The following is a 24,936-nucleotide window of genomic DNA, read 5'->3' on the forward strand; positions in this document are numbered from 1 at the left end:
AACCCCAAAACTGCTCCAAGAGAAGCAATCCAGTGTCAGCCACAGGAAAACCCCCTTTCATTCTGGACAGCATCACAGATTTATCAAGGGGTGGTTTTCTGCTAAGGGAAATATTTTTCTAGGATCGGGGGGGGCTTGTTGATACGAAATTGCAGAGGTTATGAAGCGGTGGCCTAAGAAGAGGATCTGATGACAGACAAAGGGAAAACTGCTTCGCTTGATTTCTGACATTCAGAAAGTGAAGTTGCCCAGTCATGTCCGACTCTTTGTGACCCCATGGACTGTAGCCTACTAGGCTCCTCCCTCCATGAGATTCTCCAGGCAAGAGTACTGGAGTGGGTTGCCATTTCCTTCTCCAGGGCTGACGTTCAGAAGCGTGTAGTAATTCGCTTTCAGAATCTCTGGCCTAAGTTTCCAAAGTCAGAGCGAAATCATAGCGGGCAAGTGTCTGCCTGAAAGAACCACATAGCGACTTCTGTATGGGTTGGAGATCTGGCTCAGAGCAAAGATGGTCTCAGCATGTCTGTGATGAGCGAAGAAGAGAGAAGACTTTGGCCAAAAATGGACCTCATGTTGGGGACACACTTGGGAGGTGTGCAAACTGGACCCACAAAGGCCCTAGGTTCTTCCCAGAGCCCAGCCTCCCCTCCTCCACACCCCGCACTCCCTGCTAATAGTCCTTACGAGAATGCTCCATAACCACCCATCTGTCACTTTCTAACAGACCTGATTGGCAAGCGCTGGTAACAACTGACATCTGTTCTCGCTTATTGAAATGCAGATTTATGGTAATTGCTCTGAACAATAAGACACAGAATTACCTAAGGTGAACATTCAATTAAATTTTCATGCCCTTCTCCTTATAAATAATTTTTAAAATAAAAAAAACCTTCAGTTTCAAGTAGGCACAGTGTGTACTGTTCGGTACACACTTTCCTCATTTGGAGAAGGGTTGTTTTTTCCAGAGTAATGAGGGGAAAGTTGAACCCCTGTATGCCCAACTTTTTTCTCCGCCCCCCCCCCCCAGCCATCTTGATCTTGGCACATTGTTGGATTTCCTAAAACTTATCTCAGTGTTTTGCATTTCTCGTCACTCAGATTATTTGCCCCTGGTTTGCGGGATGCCCACCCGAGCAGAGTGCTTTGTGAGGTTAAAAGGTGGTGGTTCTCTTCTCAGGGAAGAGCTGTTTCCCAACCAGAACCAGGATCACCTCGCCCACCCACCCTCCTCCCTGGCCACCCCTCCCCCATCCCATGCCCTTTGAAGATTTTTGTGTCAGGGGAGCAGAGATGAGATTGAGATGGGGATGGGGAGGGCCCGCCCCAGGGGGTGGAGAAAAGAGCTGAGAAGGACAGGACAGGGTGTGCTTACACACACACAGAAAACAACGAAGAGCCAGACGTGAGTTCAACGTCAGCAGAAGCAACACCCCCTTTCAGACAGCCGGAGCAGGGACGGGGTGGCCAGGACTGACTGTCCGTCGGGGCTGAGCCTGTGGCAGCTGGAGGTCTAGAAAGATGCTGGTACCCGGAAGTCTGTGCAGTTCACCAGGCAGAGGACAGAGCTCGGGGTGTGTCCCCTTGGAGCCTCCTGAGCTGCCTTCCTAGCTGGAGTCCGAGGTGTTTCCCAGCAGCAGTGGGGCTGCCAGGCCCCCAAGCCCCTGCCCCGAATGGAATGGAAGGGGAGGAGAGATGTCCACACTGCAGGTGAGACCCTCTGGTTATGGGAGTGCTAGGGGCAAGAAGAGCCAAAGCATCCGTCTCCAGGGCCCTGCACGCCTGCTGTGAGCACAGTGGGATCCTGCCCCACTGGTGTCCGGGGCTCTCCCCGCACCCCACACATGTCCCTGCGACGTGCCGATGCCAGCCATGGGGCCGGGGTGTCCTCGCTGGGAGGCTTTCCTGCTGGAGGGACGGCCTGGGGAACCGGCCTCAGGCCGCTGCCTGGCCGGACAGGAGGACACTGCAAGGAGCAGCTGCCTCTGTTGCCCCTGGGAGGTGGACAGGAGCGCCCGTCACATCCCCCGTGCCCGCTGCCCCTGGGCTCCTGGGTCCGGCCTTGGCATGGCCCCTGCCCTGTGTCAGCCTGCAGCGCCGATGTTCTCGGAGAATCTCTGGCTGGTTTTGTTTTCTTCCGTTGGCTTGACTGTATATGCATCATGGTTCGGGGCTGGTGGTGAGCGGGGGCCAGGGAGCGGGTTGTGGGGAGCTGTGTTCTTTGCTCCATTCTCTGCGCTGTCATTCCTGAGCTCGGATTTCTTGACTCCTCCCAGTGGCTGTCGCTGAGCCCAGGGCTGTCGTTCGATGGTTTTCTACCAGGACTCGCAGCCCTTTTAGGACACTTCGTGAGAATGAGCTTTTCCAGAAACAGAATTTCCCCCAGTCCCTGGCTCCCCTCCGCTTGGATGGGAGGCTTAGTTTTCAGCCCGGGGCCTGGGGTCTGGCCTGTCGTGGCCACGTGCTGACAGCTGGCGAGCTAGGCAGCATCTACAGGTTCTCCTGCCTCTGCTTCTCTCTACCTAAGCCCCACCTCCTCGCCTCAAACCCTCCGATGCTGGAGTCGTGACGCCTCTCCTCCCCACCTTCATCTCTGCTTTGCTGGGTGGGGTCCATGTTCTCCTGCTCTGTAGTGGTCGGTGGTTGAACAGAGCTGGCCGCTCCCAGTGTGGCGCCCCAGAACCTGGCCTTCACAGCGGAGGCAGGGCAGCCCCTCGGGGTAAGGGGCTAAGGGGACACTCGGGGAAGACGACGGGACACAGAACCCGAGGGTGGTCGGCTGGACTCCAGGGCAGCACCGAGTGTTGGTGGGTGAGAGGAAGAAAACACACAGACCTAATAAATATTTGCAGAATGGATTAATTAACGACTGAGGGAAATAGTCAATATTTGAAGCTGTTGCAAATACTGAAGAACGAAGAACAAACAAGAAGAACCTCGTTTGGGTCTGTAGACAATGCTCTTTATAGCAGCGTGGGAACATTTCGTGCTCTTGGTTGCCCTGTCCATCCATCTCCTGTGGCCCCACTTTTCACCTGCTGTGAATGAACATGGCTCTGTGTGTGTGTGCAGGTGGGCTTGAAAGCAAATAAGACAACGTTGGCTTGTCCTCGAGGAGCTCAGTGTCTGGCCATGGAGGTCAGCAGTCCCTGTGTGTGACGTGGAAGCAGACTGCGATGGACTCGTTGGGAGTTAGATGGCGAGCCGGAGGAGGACCGCTAACAAGTAAAGGTGCCGTTGGACACGGCCCGTCAGTCACCCTCGGAGGGGAAGAGCCTCAATGTCGGGAGGGCCCGCAAGGCTCTGACCCGGAGGAGCAGGCTGAGCTCCTCCACCCCAGCACTGGGCCACGATTCCGCAGCAGTCAGAGCAGGTGTCCTGGGAAACGCAGGCTGAGGAGGGTGCTCGGCTGATGGTTACCCATGGCCAGATGTGCAGACTGCAACATCGGTGCTAAACCCTTGTCTCGTGTGCACAGCCGTCTGTCCGTGCCGGTGTCTGGTCATCTGCGTTACATCCTGAGCACGTTAGAGGGGCCGCAGGGACCAGGCGGGTCCGTGGTAGCATCCCCCCAAGCCCAGCCCGTGGGCGCATAAGCCAGTGTGGTCCGCTGCTTTCAGGAGCCGCGCCCAGGGGACCCCAGGGAGGCCTGTGCACAGTTCGTGTTCCCCCAGCTCCGTTTTCCTCAGGCAAACCTGAAAAAATAGGCCCTGCACTTTCCCTTCACAGGGTTCTGTCACCACCACGCTGCCTGACCCCTGACCCCAGCGGGGGACAGAGCTTTGTCCCCTGTGGCACGTGCTCGAAGGAGCAACGTTTTCACGCTTGCAGGATGCCGCTGGTGCCTCGTCCTGTTCCCAGCATCCCCAGGACCTATGTGGGTTTGCAAAACAGGTGCTGGCTTTCTCCCTAAGCCACCAGGGCTGGATGCCTCCCAGAAGGAGCCTGAGTATCACTGTGTGCAAAATGGGAACCCAGATCGCAGTATGGACCTGAGGAACTCTTTCCTGAGTAGGATTAAGTCCTGACGAAGGCACCTGGGGTGGAGGAGCAGGGTAGGTAAGTGAGCCTGGCATCCAGGCTCTGAATCCAGCTGAGGCTCCACACAGTGGCTGAGGGCTTCCAGCAGGCGTGCTCCTAGAATGTTCTCTTGCCCCTCCTCCATCTCCCATCCCCCAGCCCTGTCGTCAGGCCACAGTCTGAAAAGCGGGTTGGATTCGCTATGTAGACGTGTATCGAATGCCTGGATTTGAGACATGAGAAAACGGTAAAAGTAGGACGATAACTTCGTTACCTTTCTTGCAAAATTCCACTGTATGAGGAAAGAACTGCTGTTGCCTGCTTCTCAAATGTACATGATGGAGAAATGAATCATGGCAAAAAGACGTAGTGTAGAGAATCTTTGAACCTCTGGGGACTCAGGCATAGAGTCTGTGCCTGGCCAGTCCCCCCAGACCTGTCAGCAGAGTTTCATTTCTCTCCATTCTTTTCTTGATTTTCATTAGCCCGCAATTCATTCTAGTAAGTAGTTCCTCTTTGAGATACAAATATATTTAAAATACTAATATTTCAAATAAAAGTATTACGGCACTGCCATTTTTCATTCTCTTCCTTTGCAAATATTATTTGAGTTCCTAAATAAACTGGGAGAGAGAAGTTTGGGGGGTCTGTAATGACGGTGACAGTCACAGTAGTTGCTGATAATTTTGGGGGCTCATGTCATGCCAGTTATTGTGCTGAGTCACTTTTCATTCATTATTTAATCTGCACAACCACCACATGAGTGAGGAGGTAAGTAACTGTTACTACTCATTCAGGAAGCAAGAATCAGAGAGGTTGAGAAATCTATCCAGAGTCACACAGCTTACAGATCCTGGAAGACAGATCAGTGTAACTTCAGAGCAATAAAGCATCAGTTCTTCTGTCACACCCCAAATGCATACTTGTCGAGTTTAAGGATGGAGAGGGTACCCTGAAGCCCTCCCTCCAGGTGACAGCCTCGAAGTGGAAGGCCCTGCCATGCATGGTCCACACAGAAACCTCTTGTCTTTTGTGCTGAGCTGCACCGCCCAGGAGGGGGCAGAGGGTCCTGGGCTGGGACGGGACATGTGGTACTGCACAAGTCCTCAGGGCAGCTGGGTGAGTGTGCCAGCCCCAGGGCCCTCTGTGCTCATCACCTGCCCTCTCTTTTGGGAAGCGGGTAAAGTGGGCCTGGTGCTGACGTGCCCTCTCTCTCCCCACTGCAGGCATGAATGCTTTACAGTTACAGAACCTGGCCACGCTGGCGGCGGCTGCAGCCGCAGCCCAGACCTCAGCCACCACCACCAATGCAAATCCTCTGTCCACCACGAGCAGCGCCCTGGGAGCTCTCACCAGTCCCGGTAAGGGGTGGTCCTGCCGCTGGGAGACAGGACGCGGGGGGCAGGGCCAGGTGTAGGGTGGACATGCCCAGACCCCGCCAGGCATCAGACTTAGTTACCACTTTACTTCATTTGTCTTTTTAACTTATCTTTATTGAAACAGAGTTGATTTACAACATTGTATTCATTTCTGCTGCACAGCAAAGTTATACATATGTCGACAGTCTTTTTTATATTCTTTTCCATTATGGATTATGCCTGGATTTTGAACATAGTTCCCTGTGCTGTACAGGAGGACCGCATTGCTTATCCATTCTATACAAAACAGTTTGCACCTGCTAATTCCAAACTCGGTTCATCCCTGCCCTGCTCCCCACCTGGTAGCCACAAGTCTGTTCTCCGTGTCGTGAGTCTGTTTGTGTTTCGTAGGTAAGTTCATTTATGCCATAATTTAGATTCCACATAGAAGTGACAGCATGTGGTATTTGTCTTTGTCTGACTGACTTCCCTTAGTATGATAACCTCTGGTTGATACTGCTGCAGATGGCTTTTTTTTTTTTTAATGGCTGAGTACTATTCTATTGTATACGTGCACCACATCTTGTTTATCCTTTCAGCTGGCAGTGGGCATTTAGGCTGTTTCTGTGTCTTGGCCACTATGAATTGTGCTGTTATGAACATAGGTGTGCAGTTACCCTTTAAAGAAACAAAAGTTTGAGCATGTGCAGTTTTATCTTCCAAGGATAAAATGAGAAGAAAAGCTTTGCGAGGGAATTCTCTCACATTCCTTTTGTTTGAAAATTGTGCCGTCCCTTCCATGCTGGTGAAGTTGCCCAGTGATGAGGTGCCTCAGTTCCTCAGGAAAGCTCTTTTCTCCTGGTTTTGTGGTGGTGGTTTGTTTTTAGCAATTTAAGAATTCCCTGTTAAAACTCAAAACCCCAAATCATCACCTGTGATACTTCACACCAGCTTCGTCCTTTACTTTTGGTTTTCAGCATGGAGGTCCAAAAGGGACCGTCTCTGTTGCTCCTCTGTGGTCCCCTTCTGGGCCTTGTCATTTAAAGTGAGGTTTTCTTTCCCCCTCCTTAGAAATTCTGTTGCCTTATTCAAAGGCAGATGCTGTTTTCTTTTTCATATGAGCCAGACCAAATGTGGTTGCTTAGACACCAGGATTTGTTTTTTAAAAAGTGTTTTGCTGGCTTGCCTTCCTCTCTGGGTTTTCTGGGCCTTGATGGATGATCTCACCTTCTGCTCTGGTACGTGGAGGCACTGGCCTGGACAATGTCCAGGCCCCTTTCTAACTGACAACCCCACGGCCCTCTATCGGCCACTCGCAAAAGATGAGCTGACTGGCCCCTACACTTCTCTGTGACAATGCAGGGTTTTCTTCTAGAAAAATAGAGAAGGAACGCTCCAGTGCCCCGGAGACCAGCCTTCTTCAGGCAACCACCGTGGGGAGGAGAGACGCCCCACAGTCCTTGATTTGTTTCCTGAACACCATGCTTCTAACTCATTTCCCTCTGAGTTCAGTGTTGAGGGAGAAACTTGAAGAGATGTTGAGGAAAGGCTGGACAATGTACCCATCACCTCATCTCAGAGCAACAGCATGTGGGACGTTGCCTTCATTCTTGAAATGTCTTCAAAAACATACCATGACAACATGTGGGCCTCGTTCCACACAACAGATAATACTCCTGAAAAATCAACTTTGTAATTTTTTTCAAGAGATTAAGCTATAACTAATGCAAAACATAAACTGGTTATTTAAATATATTCTTTTAAAGAAATATGCATTTTTGACATAATGTATTCCCCCTTATGAAAATGATAGTGATTTTTTTTTCTTAAAAACACAAGTATTTGACCTCACTAGTGTCCTTGTTTTAGAAATTAGACTGAAGAGTGTTTTGCTAAATAAGAAAACTAAGAATTAACCATCTCGGGCTTCCCTGACAGTCCAGTGTTAAGACTCTTTCCACTGCAAGGGGTGCTGGATTGACCCCTGCTCGGGGAACTAAGATCTTGCATGCTGTGAGGCCAAAAAAAAGGGACATCTCCCTGTGAGGACTGTGAAAAGATTATATTAAAACAGCAATCTGAATACCTGAAACTAATACAATATTATAAATCAACTATAAAAATTTTTACCCCAATAAAATTTTTTTTTAAAAAACAGTGTATATACATGGACTGTTTGTCAGCATTTTTAACTATATTTTGTTTGGAGTGAAAAAACTAAACACTTCTCAAGATCTGAGGGGTGTTTTATTTGTTTATATAAAAAGGAAAAGGATTAGGTCTTTTTTTTTTTTTAAGAGAAAACACTATTAACTTTAATTTGGCAGAGGTAGATGATTGTAATTTTTCCAACCATGGCTGACTACCTTTTATTGAGAATAAAAAGAAGAAGCTGACCACATCACTGATAACAAGGTAGGGAAAAAAGAACACTTTTTCCCATAAAGACTCTTCCTTACATGGCAAGGAGGCAGTCTGCTCTTTGGTTCACCAATAGCAGGCTTTAAAGAGTTTAATATTGTCACTACATTGAAATTATTCTCCTGTTCCAGAAGTGACCATTATCATATATGGACATTTTGGTGAAGAGTATGTGGCCTGTTTTCTGCTTGGGACGCTTCATTCAACTTTATGAAAATATATTCGTCCATTGTGATAGCTGGGTTGGGAATGTTCCTTGGTTCCAGGGAATCGGAATTAATATTCCAACATTTTGTTCTCCTTTAGTAGAAGGCTCGTGGGTTTAAGAAGCCAAGTGCAAAAGCGTCTGTCAGCTGATCAGTGTTGATCCTGTGATTGATAGCTAGTGCTTTCAAGGGACAGTGTAGCCTTAGGCGCGGGCCTGGGTGCTGGGGACACAGCCAGGAGCAGGACACACTCCCACCCCCGGGGGTCTCCTGTCTCTTACGGGAATTCGGACAGGGAGCAGTCACAGGAGCCGTGTGTATGCCAGGCAAGCGCTGCGAAGAGGGCCCAGGCAGAATATGGAGAGAGGGGATGGAAGGAGGCTTTCCCCTTCCGAAAGGTGGCGTGTGAGCACAAACCTGAGGAAGGTGATGGAAGCATGGCGATGATCCGGGGCAGGGCTGTCAGGCAGAGGACCCAGCAGGAGCAGGCTGCGAGGAGGCGGCGGACTGGCGTGACGCCATCCTGAGGAAGCGGTGAGAGGTGAGGTCCATGTCTGCGGATCCACACTCATTCCTTCCAGTGCGGTCAGGAACGCAAGGACGTAGTGACCTTCTTAAAATGCAGAGCACTCCAACAGCCTAGGAAGGTGGCCAGAGTGTGTAAGGAAACTTGAAACATACTTGGCCATTTTCAGCTTTTTTCCTGAGACTTGAATGAAAGGGAAAATGTGTCCTGAGATGTATTTTCTTTCTTCCAACCTCAGCCAGGCATCCTTCCCTTTGCTCTTCACATGGCGTCTGGCCCGACCAGAAATCCTGCCAAGCACTGTGTTAGGGAGATGTGTTTCTCTCTTCTGTGTTGAGCAGAGCTTTGCATAAGAGCCGAAAATGTTTCATTAGAGTCCTGAAATGTGGGCAGCAGAAGCGATTTAAATCTACATTTCAATTATTTATCTTAAGTGTAACTAAAAAAATCTGGTGTTTAAGTGAAAGTAAATTATTTGTCTAATTTCCATCAGGGACTCTTCAAAGTCACAGAAAACGTGGTTAGTAACAATTCATGACTCTCCACTTCATCAGAGCAATTTCCCAGGAAATAAAAGGGATGGAATGCTGGTCCCAAGGCCAGTGTTCAACAGGGCTTCCTGTTGAACCATGCATAACCAGCCAGTCCATTCAAACTGAAAGCAGATCTTCATCTCCCGGCCTGCCCAGATCTTGGTTCACCTGTTCTTGAGACACCTCTTGTGCTTCAGACAAATCCATCTCGGAAGTACAGGGACAGCTCAGCACCCCTAAACTATTCATTTTTTAACAATTGTAAATTTATCATTTCAGTTCTGTACACCCAGGGACAAACTCCCTACAGCATTATTATAAATGATTTTAAACAGTCTATGCGTTAAAACATGAAAGATTAAGAATTATTTTTTTGTTAAAAAAAAAGATCCCCTTAGGCAATAAATATAGGTTTCTTTGACTCCTGGCCTTGGAATAAACATGAAAATAGTCTCAGTTGCCCATGGTTAGAATAAGTGTTTCATGCAATTATCAGATGGTAAGGAATAAAATTAGAAATTAAATCAGGAAAGAATAAAAACCAGGTAAATGCATTATTATGCCTTTTATAAGTTTCTTATGGGTCTTTTGAAGCCTGATTTAATCGTGTTTCTTGTCTTTTATTTTGGTATAATTTTTCCTTTTGTTTACTACAGTCTTCTATGTAGTTAATTAATTCTTGGGTCATTTCTTCTTACCCCATTTCAAACCTATTGTTGAGGCATAAGTCTCAGTATTGGTAGAAAGGGATAAAGTGTCTGTAAGGGACACTTATGTGGCTGGGTCTTAAAGAAAGATACTAATGTCTGCCCGGCTTGTGGATCTGTTGCCTCGGCCTGGTGGCTTTGAGAGCGTGGACACAAGCGTCAGCATTCCCACTTGAGAGCATTTCTCTGGCGTTCTCTGTCCAAAACATAACGTCTTGTCTGTGTACATCATCCTGCTGACCTTCTATTTTCTTTTTTAAAAAGGTGGTTTAAAATTCTCTAATCCTTCTGTAAGTGCACTCAGTCAAGTGCACACTTCAGAATAACAGATCATTTCTTTCAAGGGTCAAGCACATTTTTAGATACTTGGGCACATTCTCCCATTCCCACCATTGGCTTTCCCCTGAGATTTTGCTGTGAAGTCTAGGCAGCGTCTTTTCCCACCTTGGAGACATGGCCTCCTCCTCAGAGGCCGCAACAGACACTGTGTCCTGGGGACCGGAGGTGCTTCCTCGCGGACTCCTCGAGGGAAACAAATCTCATATTCCCATGAGATTCAGGCCTGCCCTGGCTCCTCACATAAGAAGGGCCGGCGAGTGGTGTGTCATCTGCCAGCGTCACCAGGCTGGCTGAGTGGTGGGGACTCGGAAGTCACCCTCTGAGTCCCCCCAGAGCCCTTCAGTGTCACGAGAGGCTTCCTCCCTTCCATCCCCTAAGGGTCCCCACACGTGTGTCGCAAGAGAGCTCACCTCATGGAAAGATGTGGATTCCCAGGCTGATTTAACCTGAATTCCCTAGCCTTCTGCTTAGCCAGGCAAGTCCGTGAGAACGGGTTGGACCCGCGCCGCCCCTCCGGTCCGTCGCATGCAAGGGACAGTCGGTGAAGCCTGGAGGGACAGACAGACAGCAGCCTCTGGGAGAGGCCATCCCTCTGGCTGCTGCGGTGATGCCACAACCTCGGGAAGACTAAAGCCAGCCATTCTTCTACAAACCTGTTCTTGCCGCATGGAGACATCCTCTTTCTCTCGCTGACCCATCCTTAGCCCCTGCAGGACCTTCTCAGCCAGCCTGTGGTCCACTGTCCTTAATCGGTCACCGTGTCCAGTCAGTTCTCTCTCTCTTTTCCTCCAACACCGACACAGCGCCACTGGGTGAAGTTCCCTTGTCCCCGGGCTGTCTCTTCATAGTGCTGAGCTAACACGAAAGCTGCCCCGCCCAGGGGGTGGCAGTAGATACAGACCTCCCCTCTGCTGCAGAGCTTGACTTTCTGCAAGTCTGACCCTGGGTGCGCAGATTCACCCCGTCGTGCATTCGTAGAGCTGTGGCTTCGCTTAGGACTTGCTCACTTTGTTTGGGGTGCACGTTCTCAGTATTTGAGATGGGGGCTTTCGTTCCCTGCTTTAGAGGCTCTGGAGGCCATGCTGTTTCCATGATTCAGCATAAACTGCCTTGCACGGTCCCAGGCATTGTGTGTGGGGCCCTTGTGAGGTGTGTGTGAGCTCAGAGGCATGTCTGCTGCACAACAGAAGCGCTCGGTGAGACCCGTCCCCCCGCCTGACCCCAGACTCTCTCTCCCACTGTCTGACATAACCTTGGTATCACTGCTGCCACTGGTATAAGCGTGTATGGATTGCTTGTGTTTTGTATTAAATGGAAAAGCAACAACACTTTTAGTCCCAGCTTCTCAGAAGTTCATGACCCAAGGTCTGTGCTTTAAGACTTAAAAGCAGCAAAATATAAATGCTACTTTCGTAGGTGGCTTAGTCCCATAAACTGGATGCAGTGGCCACATGCACGAAACAAGCAGGATGCCCCAACGTGGGCTCTTCCGGTGGAAGAGCGGGAATCAGATAAGGCCCACGGTGTGAGTGACAGGAGAGATCCTGTCTTAATGGGTGACTTGTAACAGGAGAGTCAGCGCTGGAGCCAGAACTTTAAGATGAGTTAAGCTTTCTGAGGTAGAAATGGAAGATTTATCAGACGTGTCAGGTGTGAGAAAATACAGAAAAGGCATTCTGTCAGCAAATGGAAATCCATCTCCCTTTTCACCAGCATGAGATAGACGGGAAATAGGAACCAGGGAGGGAGGGAGGGCCCTGGAAGCTGTGGCTGAGAAACTGGGGCTTCCTCTTGCAGGCGGTGAAGAGCCAGGTGAGGACTCTGAGCGCAGGGGTGTCAGTGAGGCTTGGGTGCTGACTGGATGTGAGGGAGCAGAGGGAAAGAGGTGCCGAGTGAGGGGACCAGTAACGCAGCATCTTCAGCAGAGAGAGGGCGGTCGGGAGCAGGTGGAGCTTGTGGCGGAAGGTGCTCCGTACTCGCGCACATTGAGCAGAGGGGCACGCATGAACTGGTATGTCGTGTAAATACATCCCGCAAGCAGATGGGTCCCTGACCCCTGAGCTTGTCCCAGAGCAGCTGCAAAGGTGGGCAGGTGTCAGTGTGGGCCTGAGGGGGACCACCCTGCTGGAAGCGCGGCAGAGGGTGGAGCCACATGATGGAAAGGGAGCCCTGAGGAAGCGTGGTTTCGGGGAACCAAGTGCGGGAGTTTCCAGCAGGAAGGAGATCGAGGTGAGGGCAGAGAAGAGGTGTTCGAGTTCGGCCATGGGCAGGCAGTTCACCGCCCCACCCCGAGTGGTGGGTTCACTGTGATCGTGGAAGGGATGTCACAGTTCTGGAGGCTGTGAGAGGGGGCGAGAGACTGGAGGCAGGAGCTGTGTGTTTATAGATGACATCTTCCTGCAGTGTGGTGATTTTTTTTAAGTCTAAAAGGGTCAATAGAAGGAGAAATTTTACAATAGAGAAAGACATATTTCTAGACTTAAGAGGAGGTGGAACAGAGGTGATGAGAGGCCAACGAGAGGCAAAAACTGACGAACTGAAGGGGGAAGGAGTCTGGAGGGAAGGACTCAAACCCTCCTCTCTGGTGCCTGAAACAGCAGCGTGTGTGAGGCCCCGTCCCCACCCCATCCCCCCCACCCCCCCACCCCCCCACCCCCCCACCCCCCCACCCCCCCACCCCACCTTCTGAGCTGTGGCCCAGCATTGGGATAGACACCATCATACAGGACAGGGCACAGAGTGGAGAGGATGCTCAGTGAGTGGACTGGGTACCCGTAAGAGAGGGAACACCTCCACCACTGAGACACCCAGGACTATGCAGGCTGTGAAGGATTTGAGACAGAAAGGTATTCACATCACGCGGAAGACAAGAATGTACATGTCTAGGGCTAGAAACCATAAAAAATTCATGCCTGGTGCAGAGGTTTAAAAAAAATAGTTAAAAGAATGCGATAGAGGAACTACAGTTTCACTTTCATTTAGAATATGTGGACATCTTGACCAAGAGCTGGAAGACTGTGACTAGAGCAATCATTTCATCTTTCTTTGTTTAGTTTCTCCATTGTGAAATCAAATTGTCCATTTTTACATGTACTGAACTATCACAGGAATGTTTATATAATATATGCTATTGCTTTTTAAGACAGCATTAAAGTATCATATGGGGAAGATGATTATTTTGGAATGACACAAAATTCTGCTCCTCTGAACAATAAGAAATTGGTTAAACCTGGAATAAGCCCCAGTGATTTTTTTTTCTCTAAACATTTGACTTTGGAAAGCAAATACCTCCCCACTGTCCTAAAAATATTAGACTGTAAACGCAGGGAGTAGAGCCTTTCCTTCCTTCTTTCTGCTCTGGGACTTCGCTGAAGAAGTTGGCAGTGAACTTCAAACTTGATTTGAGGTCACAGAATCAACACACCCTGCTTATCAAAGACAGAGTGGCCACCGTGGGAGTAAAGAGAGCACGGTGACTTTGACCGGACCCATTTCCTTATAGCTGTCATCACTGAGGGTGAAGCCCTTGGTGAGTGGTGGGTTTTTTCAGGCAGTATACTGAGCATGTGCTCTGTGGTCTGTCATTTCCAAAGGAAACCATGCAAGTAGCTGAAGGGTGGTTCACAGCATCTCAGACCTTGGACTCTGCCAGGTCACCTCTTGCCAGCCGTGTGCTCCTCTTGTCCTCAGGGAAAGCTGCCTCTTCCCAGGACATCCTAAGACCAGCATCCAGACAGGTCTTCCAGGACCCTCCCAGGGACTTGCTTTCTACAGAAATCTGTGTTCCTGGTGTTTCCTCTCTAGAGCCTGGTCAAACAGTAATCTGACCCGTTTCATAAGCACCTGGAATCTTTAAGATCATTCATTCATGAAGATGCCTCCCTCTGTGATCCACATGAGGAAACAGAAGCCTGCAAGGTCAAGTGACCTGCCAAGGAAACACAGGCTATTAACCGCAGCTAAGGGGTCACCGCTCCTGCCGCCCCGGGAAATGTTCAAAAGCAGGAGCTCCTGGGCACCTAGAATTATATTTCAGGTTGAAATCACCATGAATTTTTTTCAAGCTGTGTCCGTGACCATCTGTAAAAAAAAAAAAAAAGGCAAATACCTGGGGCCAGCTACAGGAAGGGTGTGCTTTTAGTTTGGTGATTCATAAGCAAAATATTACTAGATGAGAAAGCAGGTCCAATTTGTCCTTTCCTTTGCTCCATTCTTGTTTGATCCAGGTAGACTGGAGTTTATATAAAACTGTTTAAAATATGTTTATGGTCCCAAATGACACCGTCACTCTTGTGTCCCTCTTTACGGACCGGGGAGGACCCTGGAAATGAGGTGAGGTGAGGAGGTGTGCAGCTTGTTGACAACCCTTGAGTAGATTCCTTCTTAGTAGCACCCCCCAGTGACGGCTCCAGGGAGCACTGGAGATTGAAGTGAGGAAAACGGTGGGACCAACTGTGGACAGAGGGGATGATACTGCTCACATCCATTCCCATACCACTCTCTCATCTTTGGAGACGTCCCCTGTCGTAGAGTAACGCCTCGAAAAGGGCTCAGAGTCCCTGCAAGGGACTTCTTCCTCTAGTCAGCCCTTCAGACCCAGAGGCTTCCTCTGGCCCATCTGCAGAACTTGTCTGTCCCAGCGTGGCACAAGCCAGGTTGCTGACTGAGCTCCTTGTGAGTTGGAAGTGGGTTAGCGAAGGAAGATGATGATGCGGGTGTTTGTGGGGTAATGGGCATGTGCATTACAGATGGCTGGGCACTGAGATCAGAACACCGCAGCAGCGTTCAGTGTCCTTTTCTAAGGCAAACAGCCTCCTCCCACCCTGTCTTCTCTCCTCTCCCCATCACTCCCCCTGAAAAATCCTTTTAGGGAAGAAGTGGAAGTAAGAGGTGTGGTCATTGTAGAGTAACTAGACCCCACAGGAGAGGAGGCGCTGAGCACCCCCTCGGGTTGTGATGAGCTAACGACAGAGGCGCCCTTGTCACCACCTCACCACTCTGACCCCTTCGGAACACCAGCGCTGTGTGATGCAGAGCAGTGACTGCAGGCTCCGCTGTCCTGAGTGCATCTGGTCCGTGCAGGCAGTGTTCTCTTGTGTTTGCAGTTGTATTTCCTAAACCACAAAGCTACTGTGCTCTCAATGTCTTACAGATATGCTGAAGGCAGATTCTTGGTGTCTTCTGTTGATGTCATTTCATTGTAGCTTTTTGAAACTCTTGTGGTCCACCGTGGAACTCTGCCCAATGTTATGTGGCAGTGGATGGGCAGGAGTTTGTAGAGAGAATGGATACATGTGTATGTACACTTGAGTCCCTTCTCTGTTCACAGCATTGTTTGCTGATCGGCTATACCCCAATACAAAATGAAAAGTTAAAAAAATCTTGCAGTCCAGGAAAAGTGGGAAGAGGGTTCACAGGTGGAGATGGGGGCACTGGGTTCCTAGGAAGCATGATCATCTCTAGAACCGAGTACTGGAGACAGGACTTGCCAGGGCACCCATAAAACGGAGAGAAGGTTCCCCTTCACGTAGGAAGGATGGTGCAGACGTGGTCAGTGTCAGAGGCTGGTGCCCCAAATGGCCACCTTTCTGGCTGGATCTGCAATCTGTGAAAGGGGGAAGAGCCGCATTCCCTCCATTCAGCAATCGGCCTCCCCCCAGATTGCTTGTCACCCCGCCTCGTGTAGAGAATAAGAAGGAAGCCACATCTCCTCTGTGTCCCTGCTCACAGTCCAGGGAAAGGGGGACGAGGCCGTCAGGGCTGGCTCCTGCCTCTCCAGGGGCTGTGCCAGCGTGTAGCCTCAGAAACCTCAGTGGGCTATGGTTCCTTTCGCAGAAGGGGGCCTCTGCTTCTGACCTGGTCCCAGTCCCCCTCCCTCTCCAGCGCCCTCACCCCTCCCAGCTTGTCCTCAGAAGGCCCGAACTGAGTTGCCGTGTGGGGTCACATACACATGTGGCTGTTTCACCTCCTGGCTGCTCACCACCTCTTTGGCCTGCTTGGTGGTCTAGAGCCAGCAGTACTGCAGGCATGAAACATGGTGTGTAACCAGGTCTGCCCCTCACTGCCCGGAAAGTGAGGCAGCTTTGCCCCCTATTCCCCCCCACGCCCCACGTTCCTCTAGGCTTTGAGGTACAGCCTATCCCCTGCATGGAGCATCCTTTGACTAAAAGAGATGCCGTGGGCAAAGATGAACCAATGTTTATTTACCACCTTCTCTTGAAACGTTCCTGTGCCATCTTGTAAACAGTTTAATTGAGAAAGCAGAGGATACGGTTCTTAGTGGAGACAGAAGGGAATTTTAATGTTAGGTGGGCAGAACGCAGGCAGCCTCCTGCCAGGCTGCCAGCACAGAAATAAGAAAAACAGGCATGTCGATGGCATTTAGTTCATCTCTGTCTTTCATGTCGAGGGGCTTCTCTGTTGTGTTTCTCCTGAATATTTGAAGTACTTGATTGAGACTGGTTGTGTGACAAATTTAAGTTTTCCTTTTGCTTTAAAGAGATTATTTTCTAGAACCCAGAAGATTCTTAAAGGCAGCCAGATACACAACTGAGATATCTTTTCCAATTTAGACTTAAACTGGGGTAAATTTTCAGAGTATTGTCCAAAGCACTGGCACACACGGAGTCTTCTCACGTTAAGGCAAGTTGTTTAGTTCAGTTACTCTGATGTCTGGTTCCTCTCCCCGCTATTTTTCACCCTCTTCCCATCTGTCTACTTGGACTACCCGGGAACAGCACAGCAAGAGGGCAGAAGACTACAGTGCACGACAGCCAGTCTTCTGGGCTTTAAATAAATAGGAAAGCAAAGCAGAGACCTCCAACTTGCAGATTTTTTTTAATTTTTGTTTTTTATTGGCGTATAGCTGATTTACAATGTTGTGTTAGTTTCAGGTATACAGCAGAGTGATTCAGTTATACATACATCCATTCTTTTTCAGATCCCTTTTTGATATAGGTCATTAGAGAGTATTGAGCAGAGTTCCCTGTGCTCTACAGTAGGTCCTTCAGTTCAGTTCTGTTCAGTCGCTCAGTCATGTCCGACTCTTGGCGACCCCGTGAATCGCAGCACGCCAGGCCTCCCTGTCCATCACCAACTCCCAGAGTTCACTCAGACTCACGTCCATCGAGTCAGTGATGCCATCCAGCCATCTCATCCTCTGTCGTCCTCTTCTCCTCTGGCCCCCAATCCCTCCCAGCATCAGAGTCTTTTCCAGTGAGTCATCTCTTCGCATGAGGTGGCCAAAGTACTGAAGTTTCAGCTTTAGCATCATTGCTTCCAAAGAACACCCAGGGCTGATCTCCTTTAGAATGGACTGGTTGGATCTCCTTGCAGTCCAAGGGACCCTCAAGAGTCTTCTCCAACACCACAGTTCAAAAGCATCAATTCTTCAGCACTCAGCTTTCTTCACAGTTCAACTCTCACATCCATACATGACCACTGTTGGCAAAGTAATATCTCTGCTTTTCAATATGTTATCTAGGTTGGTCATAACTTTCCTTCCAAGGAGCAAGCATCTTTTAATTTCATGGCTGCAGTCACCATCTGCAGTGATCTTGGAGCCCCCCAAAATAAGACCTGCCACTGTTTCCACTGTTTCCCCATCTATTTCCCATGAAGGGATGGGACCGGATGCCATGATCTTCGTTTTCTGAATGTTGAGCTTTAGGCCAACTTTTTCACTCTCCTCTTTCACTTTCATCAAGTAGGCTTTTTAGCTCCTCTTCACTTTCTGCCATAAGGGTGGTGTCATCTGCATATCTGAGGTTATTGATATTTCTCCTGGCAATCTTGATTCCAACTTGAGCTTCTTCCAGCCCAGCGTTTCTCTTGATGTACTCTGCATAGAAGTTAAATAAGCAGGGTGACAATATACAGCCTTGACATACTCCTTTTCCTATTGGAACCAGTCTGTTGTTCCATGCCCAGTTCTGACTGTTGCTTCCTGACCTGCATACAGGTTTCTCAAGAGGCAGGTCAGGTGGTCTGGTATTCCCATCTCTCTCAGAATTTTCCTACTGATTATCTATTTTACATATAGCAGTGTGTGTATGTTAACCCCCAAATCCTAATTTATCCCTGCACCACTTTCCCCCTTCAGTAACCTAAGTTGCTTTCTATGTCTAGGGCTCTATTTTTTTAATAAATAAATTCTTTTTTTTTTTTAGATTCCACATATAGGTGATATGTATTTGCCTTCTTCTGTCTGACTTAGTTCACTTAATATGACAATCTGTAGGTCCATTCATGTTGCTGCAGATGGTACTACTTCATTCTTTTGATGGCTGAATAGTATTCCATTTTATATATATTTTTGCATATATATGCATGTCTTCTTTATCCATTTGTCAGTGGACATTAGGTTGCTTCCATATCTTTGCTGTTATAAATAATTGCTGTAAAGCTCTCAGTCTTAACTGCAGCACCACTTGCTTCCAGTTTCCTGGGTTTTTTAAAGAGGGCAATGAAATGGTGATGGTGTGTAATTTACAGCTGTAGCCTCAATTTTTTTTTCATTTTTCACCCTTTCATATTGTGCAGACATGTTAAATACACTTCCTTTCTATTGCGCACCAATAATTCCAGTATCTGAAGTTTTGGTGGATCTAACTATAGTGTCTAACTCTATCTCTGCTGATTCTTACTCTTGGTTTACTTGTTTGTTTTTTTTAATTGTGAGCTTAACTGTCTTGGAGCCTTATTTCTGAGAGTTCTTTGTTGAAAATGGGCCCTTTCAAGGTTGACTTACAGTTGATTCTACAAGAATCTTGTACCCTCTTCTGCTAGAAGAGAGTATAAGCTGGGGATCACTTTAAATTGATGGTTGGATGGGTTTTGACCAATCAGACCAAAAAAAGTTGTTTTGCAGACTTACGTGAGGTCTAGTTTATTATACACTATCAGAGGGAATCCCCTCCACCTGCTCAGCACTGATTTGATACAGGCAGTTGTCCTTATAGTTTATGGAGTGGGAAGTGTATCTTATTCATCCTCACACTGCTTGTGTAGCCTTCAAGGGTTCCAGAATTCTTGCTGGAAGTCTCTTCTTACGCATTTCACCTCAGGTGGACCCTAGACTTCTCCATCTGTCATGCACTGGAAGGCTTTGGGAACTGGAGCTTAAGTTTGTCTGGCTCACCAAATACCCTTAAGGCAAATGTGTGCTGCTTACCTTCCTGGTTCCCACTTTCACTTATGTCATTGATTCTGAGTATTTCTTACCAAATGGTCAGTTATTGATGCAATTTAAAGCACCCTTTAAAATATCTTATTGAGCATTTTAGTTTCAGTGGGAGAGTCTCTCCAGTACCTAGACCACCTAACCACTAGAAACAGAAGCCCCCTGCATTTCCCATGGAGAAATGCATTTTAGTCTGACATCAGCCTACATGTGACAGCTCTTATCAAACTAATGTGCCAGCGAGTGAGGGACAGAAACTATCCCTGGGGCATGTTCTGTTTCTCAGCCAGTAATAAAGGCCTGGGGGAAAGAAAATGAAAAGGTAAAGCCCTGAAGAGCTTTCACATGATTTCAGGTGACACCAGAGAAGACCTTCCAGAATGGTCTTCAGTATGAGGACATCTGAGGACTTTTTCCCAGGGAAATACTCATAACTAATGAAAATTATTAAAAAATGAATAGGGAAGACAGCCACTTTGGAGAATATTTTAGCATTTCCTCAAAATGGAAAACAGAGCTTTATCATATGATCAGCAGTCCCCCTCCTAGCTACATATTCAAGAGAATCGAAGACGTATGTCTGCCCAGAAACTTGAGTACAGATGTTCACAGCAGCATTACTCATAACAGCCCCAGAGTGAAAACAATCAACGTGTCCACGGCTGATGAATGGACAAAGTGGAGTGTTTCCATACAGTGGACTATTATTCAGTAATAAAAAGGGATAGAGTACTGATGCATGCTGCCACATGGATGAACCTTGAAAACGTTTTGCTCAGTGAAAGAAGCCAGTCACAAAAGATGACATATTTTATGATTTCATATTATAATGTGAAATACCCAGATTAAGCAAATCCACAGAGATAGAAAGTAGACCAGTGGTTGCCATTGTCCAAGGAGAGGGGAGAGAATGTAGAATGAACACTAATGAGTATGGGTTTCTTTAGAGGGTAACAAAAATGTTCCAAAATTAGACTATGGTGCTGGTTGTACAACTCTATGAATATACTGATCAGGGAATTGCATACTTTCAAGGAGTAATTTTTATAACATGAATTATATCCCAATGAAGCTATTAGTTAAAGGTGGGGGATTGTTTCATCTCCCCTTCTATAAGCACCACTACTTGGATCTTGAAGTCTTCTGTCAAACCCAGGAATATGTATGACTTTTTTTTTTTAACTTCATTGAGAAAATGCCGTATCTGAAGCATAAAGAATAAGAAAGCCAAGAATTGCCATTTCACTCCCCCTCCCCCACTTTGTGCTGGTCATTTGTTTAGAGGTTCCTAAAGAGGGGCTGATGAAAGACCCACCACTCAGGAGGAAGGGCCCTCCTCTGGTGGCTTGCCCCGCCCTAGCCAGCAGAGCACGTGTTCACTGGCTGGCACAGCAGAGCCGTGATGATTTTTTTTCACTAAATGTCACAGTCACAATTGCTACAAGCCATGTCTCTCACACTAAAGCCTAAGCGAGGCTCCTGGTCGTCCTATGACTGAAGGCCCCCAGCTCTGTCTGCTAGGACAGGACAGACTGCGTCCTGGGCCAGCGGGCTCTCACTCACGGTGCCTCTCTCTCCCCATTCCCTCGTCTGCCTCTTGTCTTGCAGTGGCGGCTTCAACCCCCAACTCCACTGCTGGTGCAGCCATGAATTCGCTGACCTCTCTCGGGACTCTGCAAGGACTGGCGGGAGCCACTGTCGGACTGAATAACATTAATGCACTAGCAGGTACCATCAACAGTGAGTATTTGCTGCTCTGGTGGACAGCCTTCCCCCAAATTCTCCACAGATAGTGCTCAGCCAGAGACAGCCTGCAAAGGCTGCATCACAGGGAGAACTGCAGCTTGGGAGGAGGGGCAGGAGCACCCGCTCAGACAGGGCTCTGCTGCCTGTGTCCACTCTGTGTCTCCACAGACAGCCCCCACACCACCCTGAGTCTTCAGGGGTGTAGGGTGTGTGCTTGGTCACAGGTGTCTGTGGTTGACAGGCAGCCGCAGGTTCCCGGGACTCTGGCTGGCTTCTGGTTTGGTGCCCTTCTGAGAGGCTGTGAATAAGTTATAAAAGAGGAATCGGTGGGGTGGAGGTCAGGCCCACGGGGCCAGCGCCTAGTCTGCTCTCAGTCTCCTGCAGGAATCTGAGCCAGTCACTGCCCCCATTCTGGACTTCAGGTCCCATCTGAAAATGGGACGTTCTGGATCAGGTGATCTTCAGGGTCCCCTCCAGGTCTAAAATCCAGAGGTTTATGACAGTCATCCAGGAGGAGAGAAGAGGGAAGCAGGAAATAAGGCTGAGTGGAGGGGAGTCGCCCCTGGAGCCAACGTCTAGGGTCTTTCTTAAGCCTCCGGCGGCCGGGGTCACCCTACAGCAGTGCGTCTCCTGAAGGGCCCCATTCTCCTACGGCAGGCTGAAGCAGAGTGAGGCAGATCATGTACAGAATTCCTCAGCTCTGAAACACACAGACTAACCAAAGAACTCTGAGCTCTGTCTACGCGGCGTGCCCACTTCCGGTGCTTTAGATCTGTGGGGAGAATGGCTCCCGGCCCGAGGATGAGTCACGGCTGAGGCTCGAGCTCAGCCTCGGCTCCTCCACTAGGGGGAACGGCGCTCAGTCGGCAGAGGGGACCCCGGGTCTGCCTTTCCTGCAGCTCGGTCCCCACACCCTGTGCCTGACAACAGCACACCCAGCAGGCCCACGACAGCCTAAGGAGATGGGACTTGGGGAGCCACTCACCTAGCAGGCCACCCAACCTCTGCCCGTTCTAAGTCTTAAGAAAAGAGTTTTGACAAGTTTCCCTATTCTTAGCCACAGGTCACTAAGTAAACAGTTTTTAAAGGGTGATCAAGAAATACAGTTTATTTAAAAGAAAAAACAAAAACGCGAATAATTCTATATCCTAAAATCCCAAAAGAATACCTTGTAATTTATTTTGTAAAGAAGAACCTAGAACTCACCCAAATGAAGACTAGCTGTTATCACCCAGATTAGAAGATATAAGTCACACATTTAGAGGTAGGGAATTCTTTCAGGTTTTATGGAATCCTTTTATGCAGATGCCCTGGGAAAAACAAACATGAACTTGGACTGAGTGTTATCTGACCAGAGGCCAAAGAAAGCAGAAAGGAAAAGATTTTTTTTCTTTCCAGACCGGATGGCTCTTGATTAGCGAGCAAACAGTAAATACAGTGGTAACTAGTGACAGCAGAGTACTGTACCCCACTAAAGCTGCCTCCAGCACCCCTCCTGCCAGCAGCCCACATGGCCTTGACTCCTGTTTCTGACCTTGTTCTGCAGACGCTCCAACTCACTTGTCCTTCCCCTCGGTTGCAGACGAGTGTTTGCACACACCCCTCCATGCTGCTTCTGTGCCCCAGGACCTAGTTCCCCTAAAACAAGGAATTTGATTTGACCGCCTGCCTGTCCTGGGTCTGCACAGTACCAGGCCAGTGGGAGTGGCTGTCCTCCTCAGCGCGTGCTCATGACTGCTGTGTGTCGTCCTGTCCGTGTGGTCTGCCTCTTCAGCCTGTCCTGTTGCCCTTTGTTGGGGTCTTCCCATTGTTATCGTGAGCGGCTAGGGAGGGACTCTGTTGAATGGCAAAGAGACCATGGTTGGTTCTTGTGTGGGGTCTGTGTTATTCAATTTTGCTTCTGGCAAGAACAACGGCCTTATTGTTGTGTTTTTTAAATACTTTGCTACTGGATAACTATAAGTATAGTTCATGGGAAATTAAGACTGTTTCTAGTCTCAAATAACCCCTGCTAACCAGTATGAACTAAGAAAATGTTTAGTTAAACCCAAAGTCAGGCACAAAGAAAAGTACATTCTGCCTGCTGCGGTGAATTACCATCAGAGCTATTTCACAATCCCAACACTGTCTTGGAGCTTATACTTGCTTCTCAGACAGCAAAAGAAAACCTAATGTAGAGGGTCCTCATTCAGACCGCTCCTTCACAGACAGTGATGCCACCATCCCACTGGACAGTCCTCAGAGAAGGAAGGCAAGAAATGGGAACCTGGACAGAGGCCACTAGACCAGTTTCCGTGTCATTGCCATTTGCTCCCTGACTCCACCTGGGAACCATTACCTGCCATCGTAAGGAGAGGTTTCTGGTGTTCTGAGTAGAACCAACTCTTCTCCGCAGACGAAGGAGCCAAGGAGAAAGTAGGTGGTAGATGGATCCAGTTAATTCCCAAATTTTACCTCTTCCCTCCCAGAGGGTTCCTCATCTCCCCACAAAACAGAAGTTTAGGTTAGTAAACAAGTAGCTACACTATTTGAGCTCCATATCCTTGTTCTTCCTTTGTAAGTTCATGCATGGATGGAGGGACTAAAAAGAAGGACACTACTCTAAAGCTAAAAGCAGAACAGCAAGATGAGAAGGAGGGAGCACAGGCAGTTCACTGACAAGAGCTTTCCCTCCTGGATTATGTGAGGCAGGTGGCACATACTAACAGCTGAACTAAGACGTGCACTAACTTTATCGCTAGACCGTTTGCAGAGGCCTTCCCGCCCTCATTGAGGTTTGCCACACCTGTCCTTTTGTTCCAGCCTTCCTCACGCAAATAGCACCTGTGGGAATCTCGATCAAATTGGGATAAAATGATCAATCCATTTGGCTTTTTCGAAGAAAGCCCTGTTCTTTTAAGGGGAAGCATTTTATGCAGTTAACCTTCAAACCTCTATTTCTGTTGTCCAAAGTGCTCAGGTGGAATCAAATACCAGCAGCTGAACTGACAAGTGTTAATGTCATATAATGATTATTTAATGTAGAATAACATTAAATCATCAACAGGAATAACTCTCAGAAGTTGAAATCCTTCTCTGGTGGTTCTTTGAATTCTGCCCTGTGATCAGTTACCCATCCCACCTTGGCATTGGCACACACACCTCAGAAACAGTCAGAATAAATTCCTTCATGGAAAGAAACCTGAAGCAGAGTTAGCAGGCCTCTGCTGGCCAGCACCTCCTGAGCTTAATTGGGATCAGCTAGAGCTGCTTGAAATCACTTCCTTTTTCAGGAAGTTGGCTTTCCATGCTCACGACCCCTACACTTTCCTGGACATGCCACCCTCACCCCAAACATCACCCAGGGGCAGCACTGTCCCGTCAAGCCCTCCAGGGAGAATACCAGCCCTGAGGCACCATGAGATTCCTCTACGGTTAAGCCATGCTCTCATTCCTGTCTTGTGTGTAATCTTCTAAGAGGTGAAGGTGTCAGAAGAACAGAGCATGATGGAGTAAGTACCTGTCCCCTCTCCCCTGTGTCCTGTGGATGGCAAGCAAAAATATGCATGGAAGTATTGAGATGATTCTGATATTTGAGTCCTCTGTATGATATCTAAGCATCCTTATTTTGTTGTTCTCTATTCTCACCAGACTGCTTATTACAATTTTTTTTCAGTTAATCATCTTTGCTATTTTAACATCCTTAATCAATAGCCCTAATTCCTTCAATTTTCATTAATGTTTTCACTGAGTTAGTTCTTTGCAGAAACAGATCTTTACCAAAAAAAAAAAAAAAAAAGTCTTCATCGTAAAGGGAACTCAAAGGAATTATGATGTCACCTCTTCCATTTCCTGAGTTCATTGAAAAGTTCACACTCTATTAAAGCATACTTGTTTTTACTCAGTATTCAGGAAAAAGTGAC

General features: G+C 48.2%; 1 protein-coding gene across 37 annotated transcripts in view; it reads left to right on the top strand.

Annotated features, from left to right (window-relative positions):
- Nucleotides 1-24,936, top strand: part of CELF2 (CUGBP Elav-like family member 2) — a 553,512-nt gene that overhangs the window by 514,352 nt on the left and 14,224 nt on the right. For 20 of the 37 annotated variants that reach the window (XM_069547204.1, XM_069547212.1, XM_069547211.1 and 17 more), the window contains 2 exons: nt 5,244-5,378; nt 20,897-21,016. In XM_069547204.1, the coding sequence (XP_069403305.1) occupies nt 5,244-5,378; nt 20,897-21,016 (255 nt within the window). Of the gene's footprint in view, nt 1-5,243; nt 5,379-20,896; nt 21,029-24,936 lie in introns of all 37 variants that reach the window. The other 17 variants (XM_069547203.1, XM_069547206.1, XM_069547205.1 and 14 more) reach the window with 1 other exon arrangement.

This window comes from Ovis canadensis, chromosome 13 (assembly GCF_042477335.2).
Source record: "Ovis canadensis isolate MfBH-ARS-UI-01 breed Bighorn chromosome 13, ARS-UI_OviCan_v2, whole genome shotgun sequence".
In the NCBI taxonomy this organism is placed as follows: Eukaryota; Metazoa; Chordata; class Mammalia; order Artiodactyla; family Bovidae; genus Ovis; species Ovis canadensis.